The sequence below is a fragment of the Tachypleus tridentatus genome, chromosome 2, assembly GCF_004210375.1.
Source record: "Tachypleus tridentatus isolate NWPU-2018 chromosome 2, ASM421037v1, whole genome shotgun sequence".
NCBI lineage: Eukaryota > Metazoa > Arthropoda > Merostomata > Xiphosura > Limulidae > Tachypleus > Tachypleus tridentatus.
The window spans coordinates 92,212,248-92,236,540 of record NC_134826.1 but is presented as its reverse complement, the minus strand read 5'-3'; the positions used below and the strand labels follow the sequence as shown (position 1 = coordinate 92,236,540).

Here is a 24,293-nt window from a genome sequence, read left to right as displayed (position 1 = left end):
AAGTTTGAGAAGATACTTGCCTCACTCAATGATGGCTTTCAGAATTGCAGGAAATTCCTTGGCTGCCTTTGTATCCACACCAGTTTCAGCACTAGTGATAGTACACTATGGAGGTTAGTGCATTTTTTGAATCTATCAAACTAACCTCTGCCAGCTGTAAATATTCCTGACCTCCTTTTTCTTCCTAAATATGTGTGAAGATGCTTCTTGCCTTTTCCAATATTATCAGTTGGCTTAAGAGTATCTTCCAGTGTGTTTGATCATCAACCCAAATACAAAGCCTTCTTTCCACATCTTAGTTGATTGATTGATTGATTTAGTGTTTTATGGCACAAAGTAGCGAGGCTACTGAGCCAGACATTCGGTAAAAATGTAAAAAAAATTAAAAATAAATAAATAAATGTAGTAATAGACATAAATGGAAATGAAGGTAAAACAAAAAAGTATAAAACCAATGTTGACACCTAGTCTACAATGTTAAGATAGAAGGCAGAGTATAAGAAGTTGTAAGGTATTTACTCTAGCAAAAAGGTAATGATCATAACCCACCAGGAAGATTAACAGGTAAGTTCGAGAACCACCGTCAATCACCTGAAGTTGGCCTTTCCAGTCCTGGTTCTGGGTTATGTGTCATAGCAGCTATTATCAAAATGTAAAAGAATAAAAGTTTTAAAAGACACTCCACAAAATCGTAATAATGAGTAGCCAAATGTCCAGTAAAAAGATAAAGTCAAGTAAATAGAGTAAAATTTGTAAAAGTAAATGAAGGTAAAAACAAAACAGCAATTAAAACAAAAAATGGTGTAAAAACCAATGGTGACATCCAGTCTTCAAAGTTGTAAAATATTTACTCTAGCAAAATGTTAATGATCATAACCCGCCAGGAAGACTAACAGGTAAGTTCAAGAACCACCGTCAATTACCTGAAGTTGGCCTTTCCAGTCCTGGTTCGATGTCATGTGTCATAGCAGCTATTATCAAAATGTAAAAGAATAAAAGTTTAAAAAGACACTCCGCAAAATCGTAATAATGAGTACCCAAATGTCCAGTAAAAAGATAAAAGTCAAGTAAATGGAGTAAAATTTGTAAAAGTAATTGAAGATATAAGCAAAACGTCAATTAAAACAGAAAATGGCGTAAAAACCAATGTTGACATCCAGTCAACAAAGTTGTAAAGAACTACAAGTAGCAGAATGGTAATGATCGTAACCCGCCAGGAAGACCAACAGATAAGTATAAAAACCACCGTCAGTCACCTGAAGTTGGTCTTTCCAGTCCTGGTTCCGGGTTATGAGTCAATATGGCCAGTACTAAAAAGTTAAGTAGTAAAAGTGTGAAATGATATGCAGCAAAAGTATAATAACAACTTGCCAGGATGACTAACGAGTAGTTCAAACAGATAGTTCAAACAGGAGCGTTAGTCACCTGAAGTTGGCCTTTGCAGTCCTGGTGTCGAGTCATTTAATGTTCTGGCCATTGTCCAATGTCAAATTGAAGGAGAGAGATTAAAACTGTAAAAAAGGAACCACAATTAAAAAGGTGTAATGAATAAATATGCAACACTTAAATGAGATTAAAAAGGTTAATGGCCATTAAAAAATTAAAAACATTATCAAGGTAAACAGAGTCACCATCACCAATAACTCTGTCCAATGTTATAGATTGACCCTAGGAAAAAATATGTTTAAAATATTTCCGTCGTTGAGAATTGTAACGATGGCAAGAAAGTAAAACGTGGCTGATAGTGATTTGAGTGTTACACAAACTACACATTGGTGCATCAGTTCCAGATAAAATAAAATGATGAGTTAAAAAACTGTGACCAATGCGTAGCCTAGTGAGAACAACTTCCTCCTTCCGAACTTTACGGAAGCTAGATGGCCAAAGTCCAATTTTGGGTTTGATTTGAAAAAGTTTATTGTCACGTTGCTCATTCCAAGTGGACTGCCAGCTGGCATGGAGCCAAGCCTTGAAGACAACACCATAGTCCATGTACGGAATAGGCATAGGAGTGATGGTGCTGAAGCAGACATATTTAGCTGCCATGTCTGCAAGCTCATTCCCTCAAATACCAACATGGCCTGGTATCCAGAAAACCTGGCTTGAAGAAGCTGCTAATGAAAAATGGGCCAGTCGGTTTCGAATATCAGCAAGAATAGGATGTGAGCTAACGTGTAGCGATTCCAAGGAAAGTATAGAACTAAGCGAATCAGTATAAATAGTGCAGTTGGAGTACTGCTCAGCTGCAATATGATCCAGGGCAAGAGATATGGCATACAGTTCAGCAGTGAACACAGAAGCTGTAGAAGGGATTATGCGTGCAACTACTGACCCATAGCAAACCATAGCAGAGCCCACTGAATTACCTGATTTGGAACCATCTGTATAAATGGGAACTGAATGTTTGATTGAAAGATATTCATTGAATAAAAGACGGTACTTCCATTCTGGAGTATCTGTCTTTTTTAGTTGACTGAAAGAAAGGTCACATTTGGGGGCTGTAATAAGCCATGGTGGGATGGGCGACCTGTGGAATCTGCAATGTTATCCAAGGACAGACCCAATTCATCCAATTGCTCCGGATGCGAAGGCCAAACGGAGCAATGACAGATCGTCTGTTCTGAAAAAGTACTGCCCGCCGAGGAAGGAAAACACATTTCCAGGTGGGATGCTTTGGTAAGGAATGAAGTTTCGAAGTATATTGTAAAGATAGTTGCAAACGGCGAAGGTGTAGAGAAGGTTCATGAGATTGAATGTATATACTTTGAACTGGAGAGGTGCGGAAAGCCCCAGTGCAGAGTCGAAGTCCTTGGTGATGAACGGGTCCAGCATCTTTAAGGCGAGAGTCTGGCAGAGCCATAGACCATTGATCCACAATCGAGTTTCGATCTAATAAGAGCACGATATACCTTTAACATTGAACAGCGATCTGCCCCAACTGGAAGAAGAGAGAACACGGAGGATGTTCAGTGCTCTTGTGCATTTGACCAAGCTGCTTTAAGTGTGGTATAAAGGTCAGTTTACGATCAAAGATAAGCCCCAAGAACTTGGTCTCCGGGACCACTGGCAGCAAAACTTCACCGATATGAAGTTCAGGATCAGGGTGAATACCCCGTCAACGGCAAAAGTGCAGGCATACAGTTTTGGAGAGAGAGAAATTAAAGCCATTTGCCAGAGTCCACTTCCGTACACAATTGAGGGCGGTTTGTAGTTGCCGCTCAATATATCTCATGTTTGATGACTGACATGAGATGTGAAAGTCGTCGACATACAGCCCATTCGCAACAGTGAGAGGGAGTTGTTCAGTGATGGCATTTATCTTTATACTGAAGAGTGTAACACTCAATACACAGCCTTGAGGGACTCAAAGTTCCTGTACAAAAGAACGGGAAAGTGTCGAACCCACACGAACTTGGAATCTCCTGTCCATTAAAAATTTTTTTAATAAACATGGGTAGATGGCCACGTAACCCATATGTATGGAGGTCTCACAAAATGCCATACCGCCATGTTGTGTCGTAAGCCTTCTCTATGTCAAAGAATATTGATACAAGATGTTGGCAGTTGCGAAAGGCTTCTCTGATAGATGTTTCAAGACGAATTAGGTGGTCTGTGGTGGAGTGCTGTTGACGGAACCCACACTGGGTGGGCGAGAGGAGGTTGTTTGATTCAAGGAACCAAACAAGACGAGCATTAACCATCCTTTCTAATGTCTTACAGAGACAGCTCGTCAAAGCAATTGGACGGTAGTTTGAAGGAATCTTGGGATCTTTCCCTGGCTTAGAGAAAGGTAAAATAATAGCCTGGCGCCAGGCATCAGGAAAAACATTCTCCTGCCAGATCCGGTTAAAGACAATTGGAAGGACATCAAGAGAAGCAGGAGATAGATGGTGCAGCATGTCATAATGAATATCATCAGGTCCAACAGACGTACTGGCAGACCGATGAAGGGCCATTTTTAGTTCCACCAGGGTAAAGGGACAATTATAGTCAAAGAAACAGTCAGTTTGAAAGGAAAGAGGTGATCGCTCTGCCTGAGTCTTGATGGCCAGGAAGGTGGAGGAACAAGCAGAAGTGCTAGATACCCGGCAAAAGCTTTCACCTAAAGTGTTAGCGATGTTCCGAACATCAGTCACCTCCTGAACATCAGAGAGTAAGATCGAGAGGGGGATAGAATTGTAGTGTCCATTAACCTTTCGAATCCTATCCCATATGATCTTGGAACTGGTGGTAGAAGATATACTGGTTGTGAACTTAATCCAAGATTCCTTCTGGCTGTGACATCTTACCCACCTAGCATGTACACCGGCCCGTTGGAAAGCAACCCGGTTTGAAAGTGTGGGATATCTACGAAAAGTATCCCAAGCCCGCTTTTGAGCCTTCCGTGCTAAGTGGCAAGCAGGATTCCACCACGGACGAAGATATCGTGGAAAACGTGTCGAGGTTTTAGGAATACACTGAGCAGCTGCATGTGTAATACAGTCAGTTACCACTGCTACACAGTCGTCTATTGATGGCTGATTTACGATGGCAGGATCAAGTTCTGCGAGAGCAGTGAAAGTGGACCAGTCTACCTGATCCAGCTTCCACCAGGGCATGCGGGTAGGGTGGCATCGACCACTGCCAGTCTCTCTCAAAAGGATCGGAAAATGATCACTGCATAGTGGATTACTGTCAACCCTCCATGAAAAATGGGAGAATAATGAAGGGGAGCAAACTGAGAGATCAATAGCAGTAAAGGACTGACTAGGTGCATGAAAGTAAGTGGAAGAACCAGTATTGAAAAGAGAAAGATTGTGATCAGAGAGCATCCGCTCTACAGATCGGCCCCTCCCATCAATAATAGCACTTCCCCAGAGGGGATGATGTCCATTAAATTCCCCTACGATTAGAAATGGAGATGGCAATTGTTCAACGAGAGCATCAAGATCTGATTGATCATATGTCTTTCCAGGGGACAGGTACAGAGAACAAACAGTGATGGTATGACCCAAGGAAACACGGATGGCTACAGTCTCCAAGGGTGTGTTGAGTGACAAAGACAGGGTGGGCACGTGTTGATGAACCAACAGTGCCACCCCTCCATGTACTCGACCATCACACAACCTGTCATTTCTGTACAGAGAAAACTGCCGAATGGAGACAGTGTCAGCAGTTTTGAGAAATGTTTCTTGTAAAGAAAGACAAACAGGATGGTAGGAAGCAATCAGCGTTTTGATATCATCCAGATTAGAACGTAAACCTTGACAGTTCCATTGTATCAAGGTGGCCATTTTTAAGAACGGGTAGGTGAAGTGGCTGGAGAACCCTTCGGTTTATGACCACGTCTTTTTTTCTTTACTGTCTTTAGTCGGAGGAGGTCTATCAACCTCCATTGCAGTTTACGCAATGTGGGTTTATGTCACATTCATAGGCATCGTGGTCCTTGCCTCCACAACGAGCACATGTCAGGAAACCACGACAGGATGTCTTTGAGTGGCCGAATCTCTGACATTGGAAACATCGAAGAGGGTTTGATATGTATGGCCAAACCCTGCAAATGAGATAACCTGCCTTGATGGTGGCAAGTGCACGTGGTGAAGTAAATGTTGAAACGAGGGTATTTGTTGGCAGTGTAATTCCATCTTTGCGAGTGGAGATGCGCCTCACTGCAGAATCTCCTTGAGTGGAGAGACCAGCGAGAATCTCTGACTCGGGAACATTCTTCAAGTCCCTTTCAACAATAACTCCTCGTGAAGAATTCAAGGTAGCATGGGGTCAACCTCAATAGGTATATCCCCAATTGCCTTTGAATTCAAGAGGAGTTTACTTTATTGGGATGTGAATGTTTCAACCAATATGTCACCAGATCGAAGTTTCTTTACTGATTTTGGAGAGCCAGCAAGTCCCTCTAGTCCCTTTTGAATAAAAAAAGGGGACATTTGCCCTAAAGGTTTTTCCGGAAAGAGAATGTAATATAAGAAAATGAGGTACGTGTGTTACTGATGTTGAAGATTGCTGTTCTGAGTATTCAAGACGTGGTCGCTTACCCATTGACTGTTTTTTTACAATTTTATTTAAATTTTTTAGAGGATCCACAGGAAAAAGAAAAAATTTCGGTACCCACTGACCCCACCCACCATGGAGCCCTACAAGGGGACGCACTACAAAGTCACGCAAGGACAATGCAGCAACGCCAGGGTTTCGTGAGCACTATACCCAAACACCAGCATCAGGCACAATGTCCACAACACCCGTTGAGAACTTCCAACACTGGTACTTGGTTGACTCTAGCCCAAGTGGACCAGCCGACTGACCCAAGGGGGGCCACCCAAAGGCCGCCCGTCTACAGGAATTCGAGGCCAAAGTGGTGTGTTAGGGTTGGACCCCTCAACCACCAGGATCCTCTCCTCCCCTTCACGGGTCGCCATGCACGGCAAACACGTGGGTGGATGTTTAGATCCCAGAGAAGGTAACCAGATAGAACAGAACCTTCCCTGGGAGGTCCCCTCACCACGTACAGGAATCCACACCGAGGAGTCCACATCTTAAAGCAAATGGCTTCTTGAAAGAGTTACCTTTGTTGCTGACAATTTTGAGGTTGTAGTTGCAGAAGCTCTTATCTTGTCTGCACTTTTAATAATTGTTCTTATCATGGACATTGCCAAGTTTAAAGCATCCACATCACCTTGATGCTCACTAACTTCCAACCACCTTAATACTTGCAGTTTCATATCCTCTTCATCTTAAATGCACTAACATCACTTGCAAGCTTTTTTTTCCAGACATGATGAGTAAAAAGCACTAGAAAATACTTGCCAAACCATGTACGTACACAGCAGCTGAGCACATATATTCTGTACGATGCGCACTGAATGACTAAATGATTGTTGGCAATGATGTGTTAATGGCATGCATGCTGTAACGAAACAATGCTAAACAGGGCAGTTATAAGCAGGGTATAAGAGTAATTATGAGTTTTATTTTTCATTTGTTTTCACTACTTATTTTTACAAAAGCAGCTATGATGTAAAAATAGAAACTTCTTAGTTAAGATAATGAAAAAATAATAAAAAATCTTCATAGGGTGTACAAAAAACTTGTAACGGTTACTAAAAGGCTACCAAATGTTATGAAGCTATACATACTACATCAAACGTTATAGTATAAATATTTAACGTGCAAATGTGGATAGGAACTTGTGTATATTATGCCAAGCCTGTCATGAAAGAGTTAAGTCATAAAGTTTCTAACATTGCATAATTGGCTTATACCTTATCTCAGTTTAGACAATTAGAACAACATATATTCAGTAAGCATAACTCTGTACTGACCTACCAAATACAAATCTCTAACATAAAGTACAAATATTTTGTAAAATACAGTGATATTTCAAGACAGCAGCCATACATTACATGTGTATGTATTTCTTACTATTTACTCACAAATGTATAAATTGTAGTTATTTTTCTTAAAAAACAGAAAAGGAGATAAAAAAAATTCACTGAAAAAAATTTCAAATACCTACTGTGTTGTGAAATGTTGCATGCATTGCACATGCTCCTCCTCCTTCAAGCTATTTATGAATAACTGTCAACTGTAAGATGAGGGGAAACTGCTCTTTCTATTGTTTACATGTATTATTAAATAGTAGGTGAAACTCAACAAGAGGTTTCAAAAGAATGGAGTAGGGAGGAGATCCACTCTAGCAGATTTGTTTAAAATACTGACATCTCAGGAAATCATGGAAATGGGAGGCTCTTATTTCATATTTAGCTTTTCCATATCTCAAACTCAAGTTTCTAATTCACTAACCACTTTATACATTGTATGGTAGATGTAATAAAATGTAAGGTGAGTAATAAGACAAGAGCACATGTTATGTGAAATATAAAAATCAACACTTAGCTTTTTTCTCCTTAATTCATTTTAACTTAAGAAATGAAAATATATATACAATATTAATGTTTCTATTGTAAACCAATTTTTAAGGCATATTTCATTAACATAAGTAGTAACAAAGTTGTTTAATAAAATTTTAAAAATAACTCTCCAAAATATCATGACATGCACTTTAACCTGCTCAGGGCAAAAGGGTTAATGAGAATGAATTTAAACAATAAAACCTTCTATGTATAAATACAATATAAAATTTGCTGAACAATTATTTTACCCCCCCCCCAAAAAAAAAAAAAAAGGTTAAAATTGACAGATTATAAATAAGGAACTGGACAACATACTAACTTATAGCTTACTTTAACTGAATTTTTAAATCCCTAATTATATCTAAATCACTTTTCCCCTTTTCTCTCTCCAAAGGTGGTTCTTCCTCTCTGAGTGATGAAACTTCTTTGTCATCATCTCTGTCCCTCTTTGAGTGGCAATCATCTTTTACTAATGAACTGGAGCCACATGTGCCACTAGGAACTTGTTGAGGAGGGACTGAAAAATCATCCTTACTGGAGCCACTGTCACTGGATGAAGAGCTGGAGCTGTTGGAGCCAGCATTTGCAAGAAGGCAAGGGTTGACAGAAGTCCCTGCTGCATCTAGAGCTTGTTTTAGCTGTGAAAACAATGTGCACTAAGGAAAAGCACACTTTAAGAATCATAAATATAATATTATAAAAAAACAAAATTAAAAGTTTTAGTTGATACTAAAAGAAACTATTTTATTATGATACCCAATTATTATACTTTCTTTTCTTCTCATCAATTACATATTTCAACACAGAAGTAAGTAATTTGGAAAGCTACTAAGCTACAATAAACAAAGATTAATAGATACATAATATATTTAGCTTAATAATACCATACTGGTCACTTATTTTTCTGAAGAAAATATTTCTTTATGATTTGCCAAAAATCCATAACTTTTTTTTTTAAATAAAATAAATCTTGTGTGAAAGAGTGTGTCCTGCATATATGTTACTAAATATACAAATACTTCATTTCATTATTGTTCTAATAAGTGAGTAATTATGGCCCAGTAAACATTGTATTGAGGATGCAAGTAGCTTCATACTTTCATGTTTTTCTCATATGAAAGTTTTAATGACATTATAAATTTGTTATTAACTATCTATATGCAAAGATTGGATTCAAAATGTGGATGGCATTCAAAGTGCCACATAAAAGGCCTGTAATGAAATTGTGTTTATAGGTGTCTGAGATAAATTAGCAAATTGGATAAAAGAGTGGACAGACAGGAGTTTGGTCAAAGTGGATTAATGTTACAAATGGGGTACCTCAGAGCTCATCTTAGGACATTTGCTCTTTTTGATTTACAACAATGATACAAACGAAAGATCAGATAATAACTTAAACTTGCAGATAATATTAAGATCTTCGGTGTTGCTAGCTATGAAGAGGACACTCTTGCTTTAAAAAAGGTCTTAGGTCATTTAGCGAGTTGAGCAAATATGTGACAGATGGGGATTAATTATAAAAAATGCAAGACAATGCATGTGGGTTATCATAATTTTGATTACAACTATAATTTGGATGGGAATAACCTTAACAATGTCATGAAACAAAAGGGTATTGGTGTAATGGTTGATCAGTTTCTTAAGCCATCCAAATAGTGTGCTGTTGCTGGTGGTAGGGCAAATAAGAATTTAGGTTGTATCTACAGAAATATTGATTACAAGTATAAAGATATTATAATTACATTTTACAGGTTACTGGTTAGACAACATTTAGAATATTGTGTACAGTCTTGGCCTTCTTACCTTAGGATTGCAAGAATAGTGTCTGGGATGGAGGGGTTGTCATACCAGGAGAGGCTGAAATCTCTAAAATTGTTTTCTCTTGAAAGAAGAAGAGTAAGTGGGAATCTGTGTTTAAGATGTTTGACAATGTTCATGTCTCTTTTTATATTTAACATTGAGAATAGAAGGACTAGGGGACTAGGTGTAAATTTTGGCTGGGTAGGAGTAATCTGCAGAAGCAAGTTTTATTTTACTCACAGAATGATTAAAGAAAAAGCTTAATATGTTTATGAATAATAAGGGTAGGTTTAAGGTTGTTGTTTTTTTTTAAGTTAATTCAGTTTACAGCATGAAATAACTTCCATAATGGTACCTTGATAACTTCATTATTAGCTTCCTTAAGCTTCCGTTTGTATCTCTGGATCTCTCCTTTGAACTGTTGATTGTGGTTCTGAAGACTAGTTATCAGGTGACGCATTTCTCTATTGATTGGTCCTTTTTTTAAAAAAAACATAAAATGAATGAGCTTTTCAAAGAAAAACAAAATTGTTCTCCTACTTTGGGTTACTAAAAGCACACTAGAGTTTTTAGATATGAACAAACCTATCTGGTGGAAGACAAGGAAAATATTTTGATATCTGAATTGAATACCTTATAAGTACTTCACAAGGGATACTTTCAGATAGAATAACAATCTACTAGTACATTTACAGAAGTCTTTCAACATCAAAAAGTAGGCACTCAGCATAAATTTATCAATAATATGAAAAACTTTGTAGCAAAGATGCAAAAACTGAAAATCTTCTACTCCAACAAGACTTACAAGCTGACATTTCTGTGAGCATTGAGAAAAAGACTATAGAATAGCAATGCTGCAAAAATTAAATATTCTTTTTCAAGAGAACTAAAGAACAACAAATATGAAGACATTGAGGATATAATGCAACGAAAGTACAGCCCAACAAACATGAAGTCACTGATGATCTAATGCAACAGCAGTGCAGCAAACAAACGTAAAGACACTGATGATCTGCTAATGCAACAGGAGTAGAACTTAATAATCATGAAGATACCAATGATCTAATGCAATAGGAGTACAGCTCTTGCATCAGTAGTAGAAAACTAAAAAGTCAAGAAGACCCTGAAGATCTTCTAAATGAGTACAGTTTAACAATCATGAATACACTGATATCGTCCACTTCAACAGGAGTTTATTCTAGAAGTGCTGAAAATGCTACTAAAACAAATGTTTAAGACATTCATAGTTTCCTACTGCAATAACACCAAACAATATTCACTGGCTATGAGATTACTATTCAAAATTGCCAAAGAATTAACAATTTTCTATTGCAACAGCTCTACGAACCAACAGGACTGGGTTGAGTATCTCCTAGTGGAGATAGTGGGGGTGGGGGTGGATAGTACAGTTGTGGCCAGCTCAAATGTAAGAATCAACTTATTCCATCATTTATTTTTTATCAGAAATTTGGTAATCAGCAACTGTACTGCCTCATGTCATCTCTAACGTCGTGCGCTTCATCACTGCCACAGACTCTGCCCATTTCGTAATATCAGTCTGCTTAATACGTTTGTTATCGATTGTGCATTATTTTGCATGTACTTGCAAACGTATTTTTATTGTGCAACTTTCAAGTGTTTAAATATATTTTGTTTTTAATCACATAAAATGGATACGTGGAAAATTCGAAAACAAAAGAATCCAGATGACGGTAAACACTCAGAAAATAAAGACAATTTGTTAATTCTGGCATTACTGCTGAAAAGAGAATGTTGCATGACTGAAAAAACATGAAACGAGAATTTAATTAAAGTTGGGAGTTGAAATTTGCAGTGATTGAAGCAAATAATAAGCAGTAGGTCTTTTGTGTAACAACATTTTTAGGAATAATAATGTATACAACCTTAAGCAACACTTTAACAATTTTCACAATGAATTTGATGTGAAATTTCCAGTTGATAGCAAAAACCACATGAATGAAATTAGTTGTCTGAAAGCACAATTTCATGAACAAAAGGAAGGCCTAAAAAGATTTTTACCATCGATAGAACTAGTTACGTTAGATAGCTATAAAGTACCTTGGATTCTAGTTCAGAAAAAAAAAAATCATTTTCAGGTGCTTAACTAGTAACAGAAATATTGACTGTGATCATTAAAACTTTGTTAGAGAATTATGATTCAAAAATAAAAGATGCAATTAAGTCACAGAACAATTATTAACAGAATGACAGAGTTAGCAAAAGACATTGAAAATCAGTTGCTTGAACAACTAAAAGACTATTTTTCTTAGCACTAGATGAGTCAACAGATGTTAGTGACACTGCACAGTTGATATTTTGGGTTCGATATGTAACTTCAGATCTTCAAGTGAGGGAAGAAATTCTTGATCAAACATGTGGATAAACATCTTTGAAAAATCTCTTGAAATGTCAAAAATATTCAATCTGGATTTTAAAAAACTAGTTCCTGTCACAACAGATGGTGCTCCCACCATGACTGGGGCAAAATTAGGATTTGTTTCTCTTTTGAAGCAGCATTTAATTGAAAATAATGTGAAGTCCATGCTTTCCATTGCATTTTGCATCAGGAAAATGTATGTGCTCAGATGTCTAAAAGTGATGAATTGAAAAATTTGATGGACATTTTTGTAAAAATTGTGAATTATATTAGGAGTGGAAGTTTTCATCCATCAAAGTTTGTCGAATTTTTGAAGAAAAACACTGACTGTACTTTTGATAATCTTACTGATTTTGCAAATGTAAGATGGTTAAGTAAAGGAAAAGTTTTGGAATAATTTACTTCCTTATTTCATCAAATAAAAGATTATCTTGTTGAAAAAGATAAGATTGAAAATTTCCCTGAAATTGAAACTTTCTCATGGCAGTGTGATTTGCACTTTCTGTGTGACATGATGGCTCGCTTACTTGAATAATTTGAATATAAAGCTTCAGGGAAGAGGTAAAATAATAAGCAAGCAATCACAGTCTATTCATGAATTTCAATTAAAGTTAAACCTCCTTGTGGATCAATTACAAAAGAATGATTTGACACATTTTGCAAAGTTGAATAGTTTTCTAAAAACTAATAAGGACTATGATTTCTCTGATGCTAAAGATGATCTCTATATAAACTGGATCAAAAATCTATCTCAAAAATTTGAATCACGTTTCTCCGAATTTAAAAATTTGAAATTGATATTTGAATTTTTGCATGATCTATTTCAATTTGACTTAGGAAATTTCAGTAAGGAAATTATATCTTTTCTGTCTTTGGATAAGTGTGAATTTGAAAACAAGATGCTTATCCTGCAAAGTGTAGAACACATAAAAGGTAAACAAAAATGTTCTATCACAGAGATGTGGCTCACTATTCTGATAAATGAAAGTCTTCCAAATTTAAAGAGAGCAATTTCAAAATAATTTTCCATGTTTGGATCCACATGGGTGTGTGAGACAACATTTTCTACACTAGATTTTCTCAAGCCTAGATACAGATCTCGGCTAACTGACATAAATTTGAAGGTAGAGCTAAGATGACCATTGAGCATAGATATTAAAGCCAAATTTCACAAAACTTGTTGATAAAAATCCCCAATTTTCACATTGAAGATTAGTTGAAATGCAATTATTTTTATTAAACCAACATCTTTCTTCTTTTTTTTTTCAATAGTGTGGCCAATGTTGTTTTCATTAGCCAGAGTTGTGGCCACTATGAAAAATAAGTTGCCCACCCCTGTTCTAGTGTAACAATGCCTAGTACTAACTGAAAAATTTACAATCTTCTTAAGATATAGGAAGAGAAACCAACAATTTAAAACAATATACACAAGAGTGCATACCAACCATGCTTAAAACATTTATGATCTATTACTGGAACAAGTTTACAGCATAATAATACAGAAAGCAATAACATTGAAAATCTTGTAATGCAATAATTGTTTTGAAATTTACATAAAGCTATACCAGGGCTATCTATGCTAGCCATCTCTATTTTAGTAGTGTAAGACTAGAGGAAAGGTAGCTAGAAATCAGCACCGACTGCCAACTCTTGGACTACCTTTCTTACCAATGACCACACATTATAATGCCCTCACATCTGAAAGGTCGAGCATGTTTGTTGTGACGAGGATTCAAACTTGCAACCCTAAACTTACAAGTCAAGCACTCTAACCACCTGGCCATGCTAGGCCTGTAATGCAAAAATATAAAGTTTGCCAATACTGAAAAGTTTTATTTTTTGCAGTAAGAAATCTAAAATAAAACTAAAGCACATACTACTACTAATAAAAGGCATACTTCAAACAAAATTAAATTCATAGAACTCTTACATATTACATAACAATAGATAAATTCACCAAGTTCAAGTCTTTAGCTATGAGCTCGGTCAATTTGGACAAGTTTGTGACCCAAAACTGACCTTTAGTTTCAATACTATAACTTTTAATGTGTTTTGTGTATTTTCATGAAAATGTGTATTCAATGATAATTAAGTAGTTTAATTAAATTTTGAATGTAACTTTCTACAAAGTCGTCACATACATATTTTGGCCTGCCAATGGCCAGTGTTAAAACTAATCTGTCATGTATACCTGTCTGTTCACTAGCTGCCAAGTTCTGTTCAAATTCAATCCGCAACATTTCGTATTCTTTCCTAACCTGTGCTAATGCATCTTCCAGTTGTATTACTTCTGTTCTTAATTTCTTTTGCATGGACAATTCTTCACTCTGGGAAAGAAGATTAAAAAACAAATCAACAAATTGTCCAACTGAAAATAACACCAATTTTTTAATATTTGAATTGAATACAGTGGTGGTTTATATTATTTCTAAAGTATTGCCCTCTAATTATTTATAATTTTGCAAAATAAAGTTTGAACTCTTAAAATGTAACAGTTGTCTGAAATTTTACACGAGTACATTAACAAAAAATATATAGTTTAATGTGGTATTTTTACCCCCATATAACACTAGTTGTGTGAAAATTAGTGTTATCTGTATTTTATTTATAATTGAAATATAAAACAATTTCTAAAAGAACACAAAATGAAGTAGGTAGCATTCCATTTTGGCTGGGAATGTCTGATCACATGTAGATACAAGTCCTATACAACTGCACTTTCAAAATGTTAGTGTCACATTGTAAACAATGTAATACTTTATTAATTACATTTTTACAAGCAGTTTTAACTTCAAACTACTTCTGTTAATCCTTTATACTTCTAATCAAAAGTAACAAATTAACTTAAGTCAATTTTATATAACAAGCTGCATGAAAACTAAAATCTATAAAGATTAGAAAAAGGGAATCAATAGTTGAGTTTCTCTGCTATAAACAATTTTGCCAATTTCAATGCTTACTTATAAAGATAACTCAGCAACAACTACATACTTAAAAACATGCTAAGTTCTATATGCTTTTTATTTGAACTTAGTTTAAAAGAAGAAACCTTTTAACCTTATCTACAAATTTGATGAAAATAAATACTTTACCTCCATCTGTTCAATTTGTCTCAAATGAGAATTCTTGCTACTTGAAAGTTGATTCCGAGTTTCCTCTAGCTGTGTTTTCAACTGCATACTTTCATTGTATAACACTGAGAACTGAGATTGCAGACATTTATATTCTGATGTTTCCACAACAACACTTTCTGGCAGACACTGTATCTACAGTTTGAGAGAAATATATTACAAGTGTATTGCTTCTGTTACTTGTGTACTACATCAAGTCATAACTTTTGCAGCCAAGAGATGATTTATTAGATTTGAAGTTTTTATGCATCGTAAATTTAAACATAAAATCAAACAATCCACAATATCCACACTAATTTATCTTATGCACATGACACTACATTGTTACAAAAACAACACTGTCTCATCCATCATTTGTAATATGTGCTATCAACAGCGATTAAAACTGATACCATAGTTTGATCTTTAATCACCTAATATTAAAACAAACACAACAAATTTCATGCAATACTTTGATACACGTATCTTTTAATACATTCTGTACACATAATTTATTCTTACATCCATCTTTAGTTTTTCTACCAGCTTCAAAGCATCTTTGTGCTGAGCATTTAAACTCTCCAACTCCATCAGCCGATTGTTAGCTAGCTCTTTTTGTTCCTCAAGTTCTCTCTGTAGTTCTTCAACCTGGAACAAAGACAATAAAAAATCCCCAAAAGGTTAACCTGCCCTGTTATTCAGGCCACTTAAAGCTATGAGCTTTCATCACAAAAAAATACTAAAAAATAAGCTAACATTGTCTTTTTTACTAAAAATAATAGACAGTCATTGAGTTATCACTATCTTAAAATGGTTTCTAACTTACTCATGGTTTTTTATAAAGTTAAAATACTTAATGCTTTTGATACTAGGAGAAAGAGGAGGTGGTGGTAAATAAGATATTTTGACTGTTATTTGTCTATACTTTGACAAAATCTAACACTATATAAATGTGTCAAGTAGTTTCAAAATCAGATTATTAATAATTGCTGTATTAAACTGGATTGCCATCATTAAAAAAGTCTTAATCATGAGAAGTAAAAAAAAGTTAAATACATGTTTTTTTCAAAGTATCAATTATTTTTTCTACTGTAAGAATATGTTGATGTAATAATGAAGTAGTAATAAAAAAGTTAAAAAGGATGTTTTATAAAACCTACTTTAACTTGTGTTACAGCATTCATGATAGGTTTTCCTTCACTGTCTTGTAAGTTGTAACTCTTTAATTTCTGTATAGTGTCTGAAAGATGAGCATCCAACTTCTCCTCCCTCAGTTTTGTCTTGCTAAGCTCATATTCTAAGTCTTCAATGCGGTTCTTAAGTTCTGCATTGGTTGTCTCTACAGCTGCAACTTTATCCTGAAGCTCTGCAAACTGAAAAATATTCTATATATTTATATGTTGGGAAGATTATTTAACAAGGAAACCAAATTTTATTCCTTAACTTCTATGAACTTCAATTCTAACAAGAAATTTTTGTGACAAAAAGTCCACATACAAGGAAAGCAGATTTTATTTTTTAAATGTTTGTGCCAAATTCATTAAACAAAGAATTTTCATATCACCAAGAATAAAAAATAGTATGTGCAGTATGATGCTAGTTCTAAAATTTATTTCATTTTAATAAGAAAATTTCTGATTTTACACTTTGAGAGTTAACAGTATTTATATTCTGTATTTATGGCAAGACTATTGACTCTTTCAACATGGGATCAGTGTATATGACTTACCACATGACCTCTTTGTACTTGTTTAGTCTTTGTAATTTAATACTAACTTCAATATGGTGTGTATATCTTTACAAAATTTAGCAATATTTCACTTAACATACAAAAAATTATATTTTAGTGAAGTATTTCTAATAAAATAAAATAAAGATTTGTCCATAAATATTTGTTTTGAATAGTCCATGTGCAAAGTTATTTTCATGTTAAAATTAAAAAATATTTTTCCTTCTCTCAAACTTCCTTTGTGTAATCCCTATGACCTCCTAAGTAGGTTTTAAATGTTTTTTCAGTAAAACTTGATTCTTTATATGTTATTTTCTCTAACCTAATTCAAAATGGGAATTATAAATCTGACCAACCTCATAATCACCAAAACAATCAAAATAACCCTTTTTTTCTTTCTATAGACTTCATATTTTAATATAAAACCACATTAATTATCTTAATTATATCTAAGTTCATATAGTATGCTTCTATTTATAATTCAATTTTATTGTTTTATTACCCTTTGAACCATGATCAACTACTGTCCATGAGCTTGTAAATTGTGAATACTCAAGGAACGTGCAGCTCACATTATACTCATTAGCTACTACAATTAGTACAAGCAGCTTATGTTTGTGCCTTGTGAAACATTTTTATTATATTATTTATTTTACTTAATCTAATCTTAACTAAACTAATAATATCCATATTTTTACATTTTAGTTGCTTTTATAATTATACATAAAGAATAAACATGAAAAACAAGAAATAAAATACTTGTCAAATCTTGGTTCTCAAAGAGAGTTAATCCTAACTTTTTATACTACTCACAGTATTTCTATTAATAATTTTTATTTAATTAAATAATGCTCTAAACAATATAAACTAATAACATGCAAAATGTACACAAATTCCCTTACTTCTTAAAAATTTACTGGCTTTCTAACTCTGCAACAACAGTCTTTACAAATGCACCCAAGCTAGCCACCGTCTCACAGGAAAGCTGTTTGTAGTCTGAATGAAACTGACATTTAACCATTCAGAACATAATGTTATACAACACATCACCTGATAGGTTAAAGGAGGGCTTGAATTTCTATTTGACAGCTCTGTAACCAAACAAAGTTGAAGACTAATAAATGTGGTTTATCTAAGCAATGATAATTTTAGAGAGAGTAATTTACATTTAATTTTGTACTTTTTCAAAGGGTGGCGGATAAAACAGGGATGATGGTATTCTAAGCAAAAATGTGTCACATGTATCACACTAGGGAAAATTCAGGATTTTTGTCAAATGTTTTTACCAGTAAAACTTGATAATTTATGTTATTCTCTCCAACCAAATGCCAAACAGTTTTACATTAACCATGAAAATTTCCAAAATAAGAGAAATAAAAAATAGTCAGTGTAATGATTAGAAGGCCCTTAAAAAAACTACACTTATAAAGTTCAGCATGTAATGAAAAAAACAAACAAACCCAATCTTACTTTTAATGTTGTCAAATGATGCTTTTCATGTAGAGATGTAACTAAGGAATGCATATTCTCATTTTCGGTCTGGACTTCAATGTTTGCTGCTCGAACAGCTGCATCTAAACTTGGAGGATTTTCTTCTAAGGATCGCAAAAATTTATGAGTATATCATATAATTAACAAGTCTGGAAGAGTATTAACCTGAAGGTATGTCTTAAACAATACTAGCATGAATAACCAGATAGTCACCTCAAAAAAATATGATATTATAACCAAGTTGAACTCAGTCACACAGCTTTTGAAGAGTTTATGAAAAATCCAAAAGTTGTAGAATGAGTATGAATGTGTTACAATGGAAATGTTTGAGTAGTTGAAAATCACAATTCAAAAACATAAAAAAAGATAAAGAAGCATACCCAATCACTGACTAGTGAAGTATTTTGAACTGACTGACAATAAAGCACCTATGTTACTTCATATTTTTTTATCAAGAACTTTAAAACAATCAATACTGAAATAAATCAACTTACACTAAAATGTTATTATTTTTCTCTAACATTCTATCACAGCATTGGTTTACTGATTTGATCCCATCTCTGTGAAGCTATAAGTAATAATGTTTACCACAATTCTGAATTTACTTAATATATCTAAGAAATTTGACAAATTTTGAATAAACATAGGTTGCCATATACAAAAAATGATCTTTAAATAATGTATTTCTTCTGAAAATTCATCTGACATTATTAAGTCTTTACTGAGTCAGTCTGAATGAAAGGTAGTTTTCACAATAAGAATAATACACTTTTTATCTTAGTTTTCATTTGCCTAACCTTTAGAACTTCCTAAATGAATTTAAAAAACATATTTTTGTTAAAACTATATATTTGATTTTTTTCCTGTAACAAAATTATCAGTAGACAGTGCAAAAAATGGTAAATACAAAAATAAAACCAATAATACCTCTTCTTTTATTTTATAAAGACTGTAGATTGGAAGAATTACAATTATTTATCATAATAGTCTCAACTACCTAGCCTATTCACTACTGCTTACTTTACAATGTCCATTAGACCCTATTTAAGTACATTACAGACAATTTCATGCCAGAAAATTTAAGTGTAAACAACTGATAAGTTACAATGACAAGACATAATTAGCTTGAACTAGCCTCATGAATATTTTCTTTAATTTTTTTATTTACTTTTTATTATACAAACTAATAAGTTTACAATATTGAAGTTTTAGTTACTTTTGTTAATAAATATATACTACTACACACAAATGTGGAGAATAAAAAAGGAATTTTGGGCTTGCTTTAGAGTTGAAGCCTGTTTCAGTAATTTATACCCAAGATAACATATTTCTTTAGCATTAGTTTTTTCATTCTATATTGGTTCTCCATAAACTAAATAATTTTCCTTTCAATTATGCATCTTAGAACACAGAAAAATCTATCAGTCACTAGAACAGTGCTCCAATACTACAAAAATTTTACTAGCTTTCTAACTGAGCTAAAAATAACTTTTAAAAAAATTCATACAAACAAGAAACTGAGGCTTATTATCTATTTATGGGCACCAAAATAACAACAGCAGGATAAAGAATCATGTACAAAAAACAGCTGCTCTTAACATTGAAAGATTTTTAACATTTCCTTCCGAATTTAAAATATTAAAAATGAGATAATATGGAATTTTAGATTATAAACAATATTTTAATGACAAGTTTTTAACATACATCAATAAAAAAATTGGTTAATTAAATTTTGAAGGTAATTCTGAAAAGACGTTGAACATCAGCACTTTGACCCTACAATGCACATGTGGTTAAACTACTAACCTCCTTCTGAGGATTCACCTTTCAAAGCCAACATCACTTTATGATTTCTCTGAACAATTCTGTCAAATGCTTGTACAACCTTAGCCACTGCTCTTGTCGATACTTGTACACGCTGAGCCAGTTTTTCTTCTAGCTCTTCCCTATCCCAGTGGCTTAGCTGTGTGACAAAGGAAGTTGTAGCTTCATTTTCATCTGAAAATAGATTAAAACATATATACACAAACCTTAAAAATCTGCAACAGCTGGTTTGAAGTATTCATATGCATCACTGTATAAATGTAAAGTGTGACTAAAAAAAAATTAAAAAGAATTCAATACATACTTCATATTTGAATACCACTAGCATTAATTTTACAAAGCAAAAATCCTTCTGGACTACAAGAATTAAAACTCATAAAAAAATTAAGATATGCTAAAATTAAAAAGGAAAGTATCAATAAAAGTAACAACTCAATGTGCGTGCGTGTGTGTATTTTAGAGAAAATTAATACTGATAGAGTTAAGTAAACAAAATCAAAAGGAAGGACTACATTAAAAACAGCAAATCCAAAACCTCTGACTAATTATATTAATTTGTCATAAATAATTTAAAAATAAAAATCAAAAAACGTTGCAGTAATTGAAAGAATCACCAGGGTACAAGATATAATGTGGGATATAAAATATATCCTATGTTTTGGAGGTGACTGAAGAAGTAGAACCCACATAACAGTGGGGATACACTGTCTATCATTCTTAACCTCCAATTCGCTAGTCTCACATAAGAAGATAAGAAAGTTAGAAATTAGGAGAGAGAGATGCGAGTGCTCAAACCTACATTTATGTCATCCTTCACTGCCTGCAGACAGTTGTGGGGAGGTGATTGCTCTCCAAAGTAAAGAAAAAAATGAATTGAGAAATAAGAAAAATAAAAATAAGGAACTACTATTTGGAGGTACGCAAGTTAAATAAACTTACCTCTTGAAGTTATGGTAAAAATCACTAATTTGTTACCCAGTAAATAATTATTAGTATAAAGGATCTCAACCAGTTTTCCAAGTTAACTAGTATAGCTCCTAACCACCACCCTAGGTTTTGGAAGTTTTTATATCTAACATTATAGCTCATACCCTGGGATCCTTTCAATTAGTACAACGTTTTTTATTTTTTTGTTTTGATTTATTTCTGGTTATAACAAACTAATATAATTAATCAGGAGTTTGGATTTGCTGTTTTTAATGCAGTCCTTCCTTTTGATTTTGTTTACTTAACCCTATTAGTATTAATTTTACATATGTATAATACACATACTTAATGTATGGTAACTGAAAATACTAGGAACTACACATTCATTGATTACCAGTAAAATAGGAAATAAGATATTCATAAGTACTTACACACTTTTGATACCTATGCTATCACCAAACTCCCAACTACCCATGAGGATAATTAACATCTACATACCTAACAAGTTTATTGGACAGGATACAACTCTAAAGAGCCATATCATACATATTTCTCTCACTTTTATAAAGTACCTTAGACAATTCTTGGTGCAACCATTGCACTGTAAACAAATTAATAAATCCTACCCCACTGTGTTCACATAGGCAGGACTTGAAAAGATTCTGTTGGTTGGTTGGTTGATTTAGTGTTTTATAGCACAAAGCAGCTAGGCTATCTGTGCCAAATGTCCGTTAAAAAGGTAAAAGTAAATGTAGTAAAATTCATAAATGGAAATAAAGGTAAAACAAAACAGCAATTAAAAACATAAATAGCATAAAATCAATGTTGACATCTAGTCCACAATGTTAAGAGAGAAACCAGAGTAAAAGAAGTTGTAAAAGACTTTCCATAGCATAATGATAATTATCATAACACACCAGGAAGACCAACAGATAAGTACAAGAACCACCGTCAGTCACTGTCTACTTCCTCCTTCCGAGACGGACAAAGTCCAATATAGGGTTTTATTTGGAAAAGCTTGTTTTCGTGTTGCTCACTCCAAGTTGAATGCCAGCTGGCACAGAGCCAAGCCTTGAATACAGGACCATAGTCCATGTATGGAATAGACACAGTGGTGATAGGGCCAGAGCAGATAGATTTAGCTGCCATGTCTGCAAGCTCTTTCCCACATATACCAACATGGCCTGGTATCCAGAAAAACTGGATAGAAGTAGATGTTAATGAGAAATGGGCCAGTCAGTTTTGAATATCAGCAAGAACAGGGTGTAAACCAATGTGAAGCGATTCCAGGACCAGTACAGAACTAAGCGAGTCAGTATAAATAGTGCAGTTGGAGTACTGCTTAGCTTCAATATGATCCAGGGCAAGAGAAATGGCATACAGTTCAGCAGTGAACACAGAAGCTGTAAAGGGGATTCTGCACTCAACCACCAAACTGCAACAAACCATGGAAGAGCCCACAGAGTCACCTGATTTGGAACCATCCATATAAATTGGAATGGAGAGATTGTTCAAAAGATGTTCAGTAAATAAAAGATGGTACTTTCAATCGGGAGTATCTGCTTTTCTCAGATGACTTAAAGAAAGATCACATTTGGGGACTGTAATAAGCCATGGTGGGATGGGCTGACCAGTGGATTCTGCAATGTTATCCAAGGATAGACCCAATTCATCTAAATGCACCTGGATGCGAAGGCCAAAAGGAGCAATGGCAGATCATCTTTTCTGAAAAAGTATGGCTCACTGAAGGAGGAAAACACAACCCCAGGTGGGATGCTTTGGTAAGGAAAGAAGTTCCGAAGAATATAGTAAAAACAGTTGCAAACGGCAAAGGTGCAGAAAAAGGTTCATGAGATTCTACATATAAGCTTTGAACTGGGGAGGTGTAGAAAGCCCCAGTGCAGAGTCAAAGTCCTTGATGATGAATAGGGTCCAGCATCTTTAAAGCCGAGGGTCTGGCAGAGCCATAGACCACTGATCCATAGTCGAGTTTCGATCAAATAAGAGCACAATATATCTTTAACACAGAACATCGATCCACTCCCCAACTGGTGTTAGAGAGGACACGGAGGATGTTCAGTGCTCTTGTGCATTTGACTCTGCCCGAGTCTTGATGGCCAAGAAGGTGGAGGAACAAGCAGAAGTGCTAGATACCCGGCAAAAGCTTTCACCTAGAGTATCGGCGATGATCTGGACATCAGCTACCTCTTGGCCATCAGAGAGTAAGATTGAGAGGGGGAGAGAATTGTAGTGCCCACTGACCTTTCGAACCCTGTCCCATATGATCTTGGAACTGGTGGTAGATGATATGCTAGTTGTAAATTTAATCCAAGATTCCTTCTGGCTTTGACATCTTACACACCTAGCATGTGCAGGGGTCCACTGAAAAGTGACTGGTTTGAAAGTGTGGAATATCTACGGAAAGTATCCCAGGCCCGTTTTTGAGCCTTCAGTGCCACGTGTATATAGTGGAAAAACGTGTCGAGGTTTTAGGAATACACTGAGCAGCTGCTTGTATAATACAGTCAGTTACTGCTGCCACACAGTCATCTATTGATGGCAGGATCGAGTTCTGCAGGAGAGCAGTGAAAGCAGACCAGTCTGCCTGATTCAGCTTCCACCGGGACACGCGATAAGGGTGGCATCAAACACAGTCAGTCTCTCTCAAGGTTATAGGAAAATGATTACTGCCTCATGAATTATTGGCAACCCTCCATGAAAAATGAGAAAATAATGAAGAGGAACAAATTGAGAGATTGAGAGATCAATAGCACTAAAGGACTGACTAGGAGCATGGAAATAACTTGAAGAACCAGCACTGAAAAGAAAAAGGTTGTGATCAGAGAGCATACACTCTACAGAGCAACCCTTCCCATCAATAACAGCACTTCCCTAGAGGGGATGATGTCCATTAAAGTCCCCCAGGATTAGAAAGGAAGAGAGCAACTGTTCAATGAGAGCATCAAGGTGTGATTAATCATATGTCTTTCCAGGAGACAGATAGAGAGAACAAACAGTGGTGGTATGACCCAAGGAAACACAGATGACTATGGCCACCAAAGGTATGTCGAGTGGCAAAGACATGCTGATCAACTAACAGTGCCACCCCT

The 24,293-nt window shown here is 35.0% G+C and overlaps 1 protein-coding gene across 21 annotated transcripts in view; it reads right to left on the bottom strand.

The window, feature by feature from the left end:
- Window positions 1-24,293, bottom strand: part of Bre1 (E3 ubiquitin-protein ligase Bre1) — a 74,427-nt gene that overhangs the window by 36,577 nt on the left and 13,557 nt on the right. For 10 of the 21 annotated variants that reach the window (XR_013025182.1, XM_076489425.1, XM_076489437.1 and 7 more), the window contains 8 exons: window positions 20,239-20,430; window positions 18,412-18,536; window positions 16,373-16,585; window positions 15,735-15,860; window positions 15,195-15,368; window positions 14,294-14,429; window positions 10,060-10,181; window positions 8,235-8,560 (listed from right to left, as the gene is read on the bottom strand). Coding sequence is in view for 20 of the 21 variants with exons in the window: in XM_076489425.1 (XP_076345540.1) it covers window positions 8,235-8,560; window positions 10,060-10,181; window positions 14,294-14,429; window positions 15,195-15,368; window positions 15,735-15,860; window positions 16,373-16,585; window positions 18,412-18,536; window positions 20,239-20,430 (1,414 nt within the window). In the remaining variant the exon portion in view is untranslated. The remainder of the gene's footprint in view (window positions 1-8,234; window positions 8,561-10,059; window positions 10,182-14,293; window positions 14,430-15,194; window positions 15,369-15,734; window positions 15,861-16,372; window positions 16,586-18,411; window positions 18,537-20,238; window positions 20,431-24,293) is intronic. The other 11 variants (XM_076489428.1, XM_076489434.1, XM_076489440.1 and 8 more) reach the window with 3 other exon arrangements.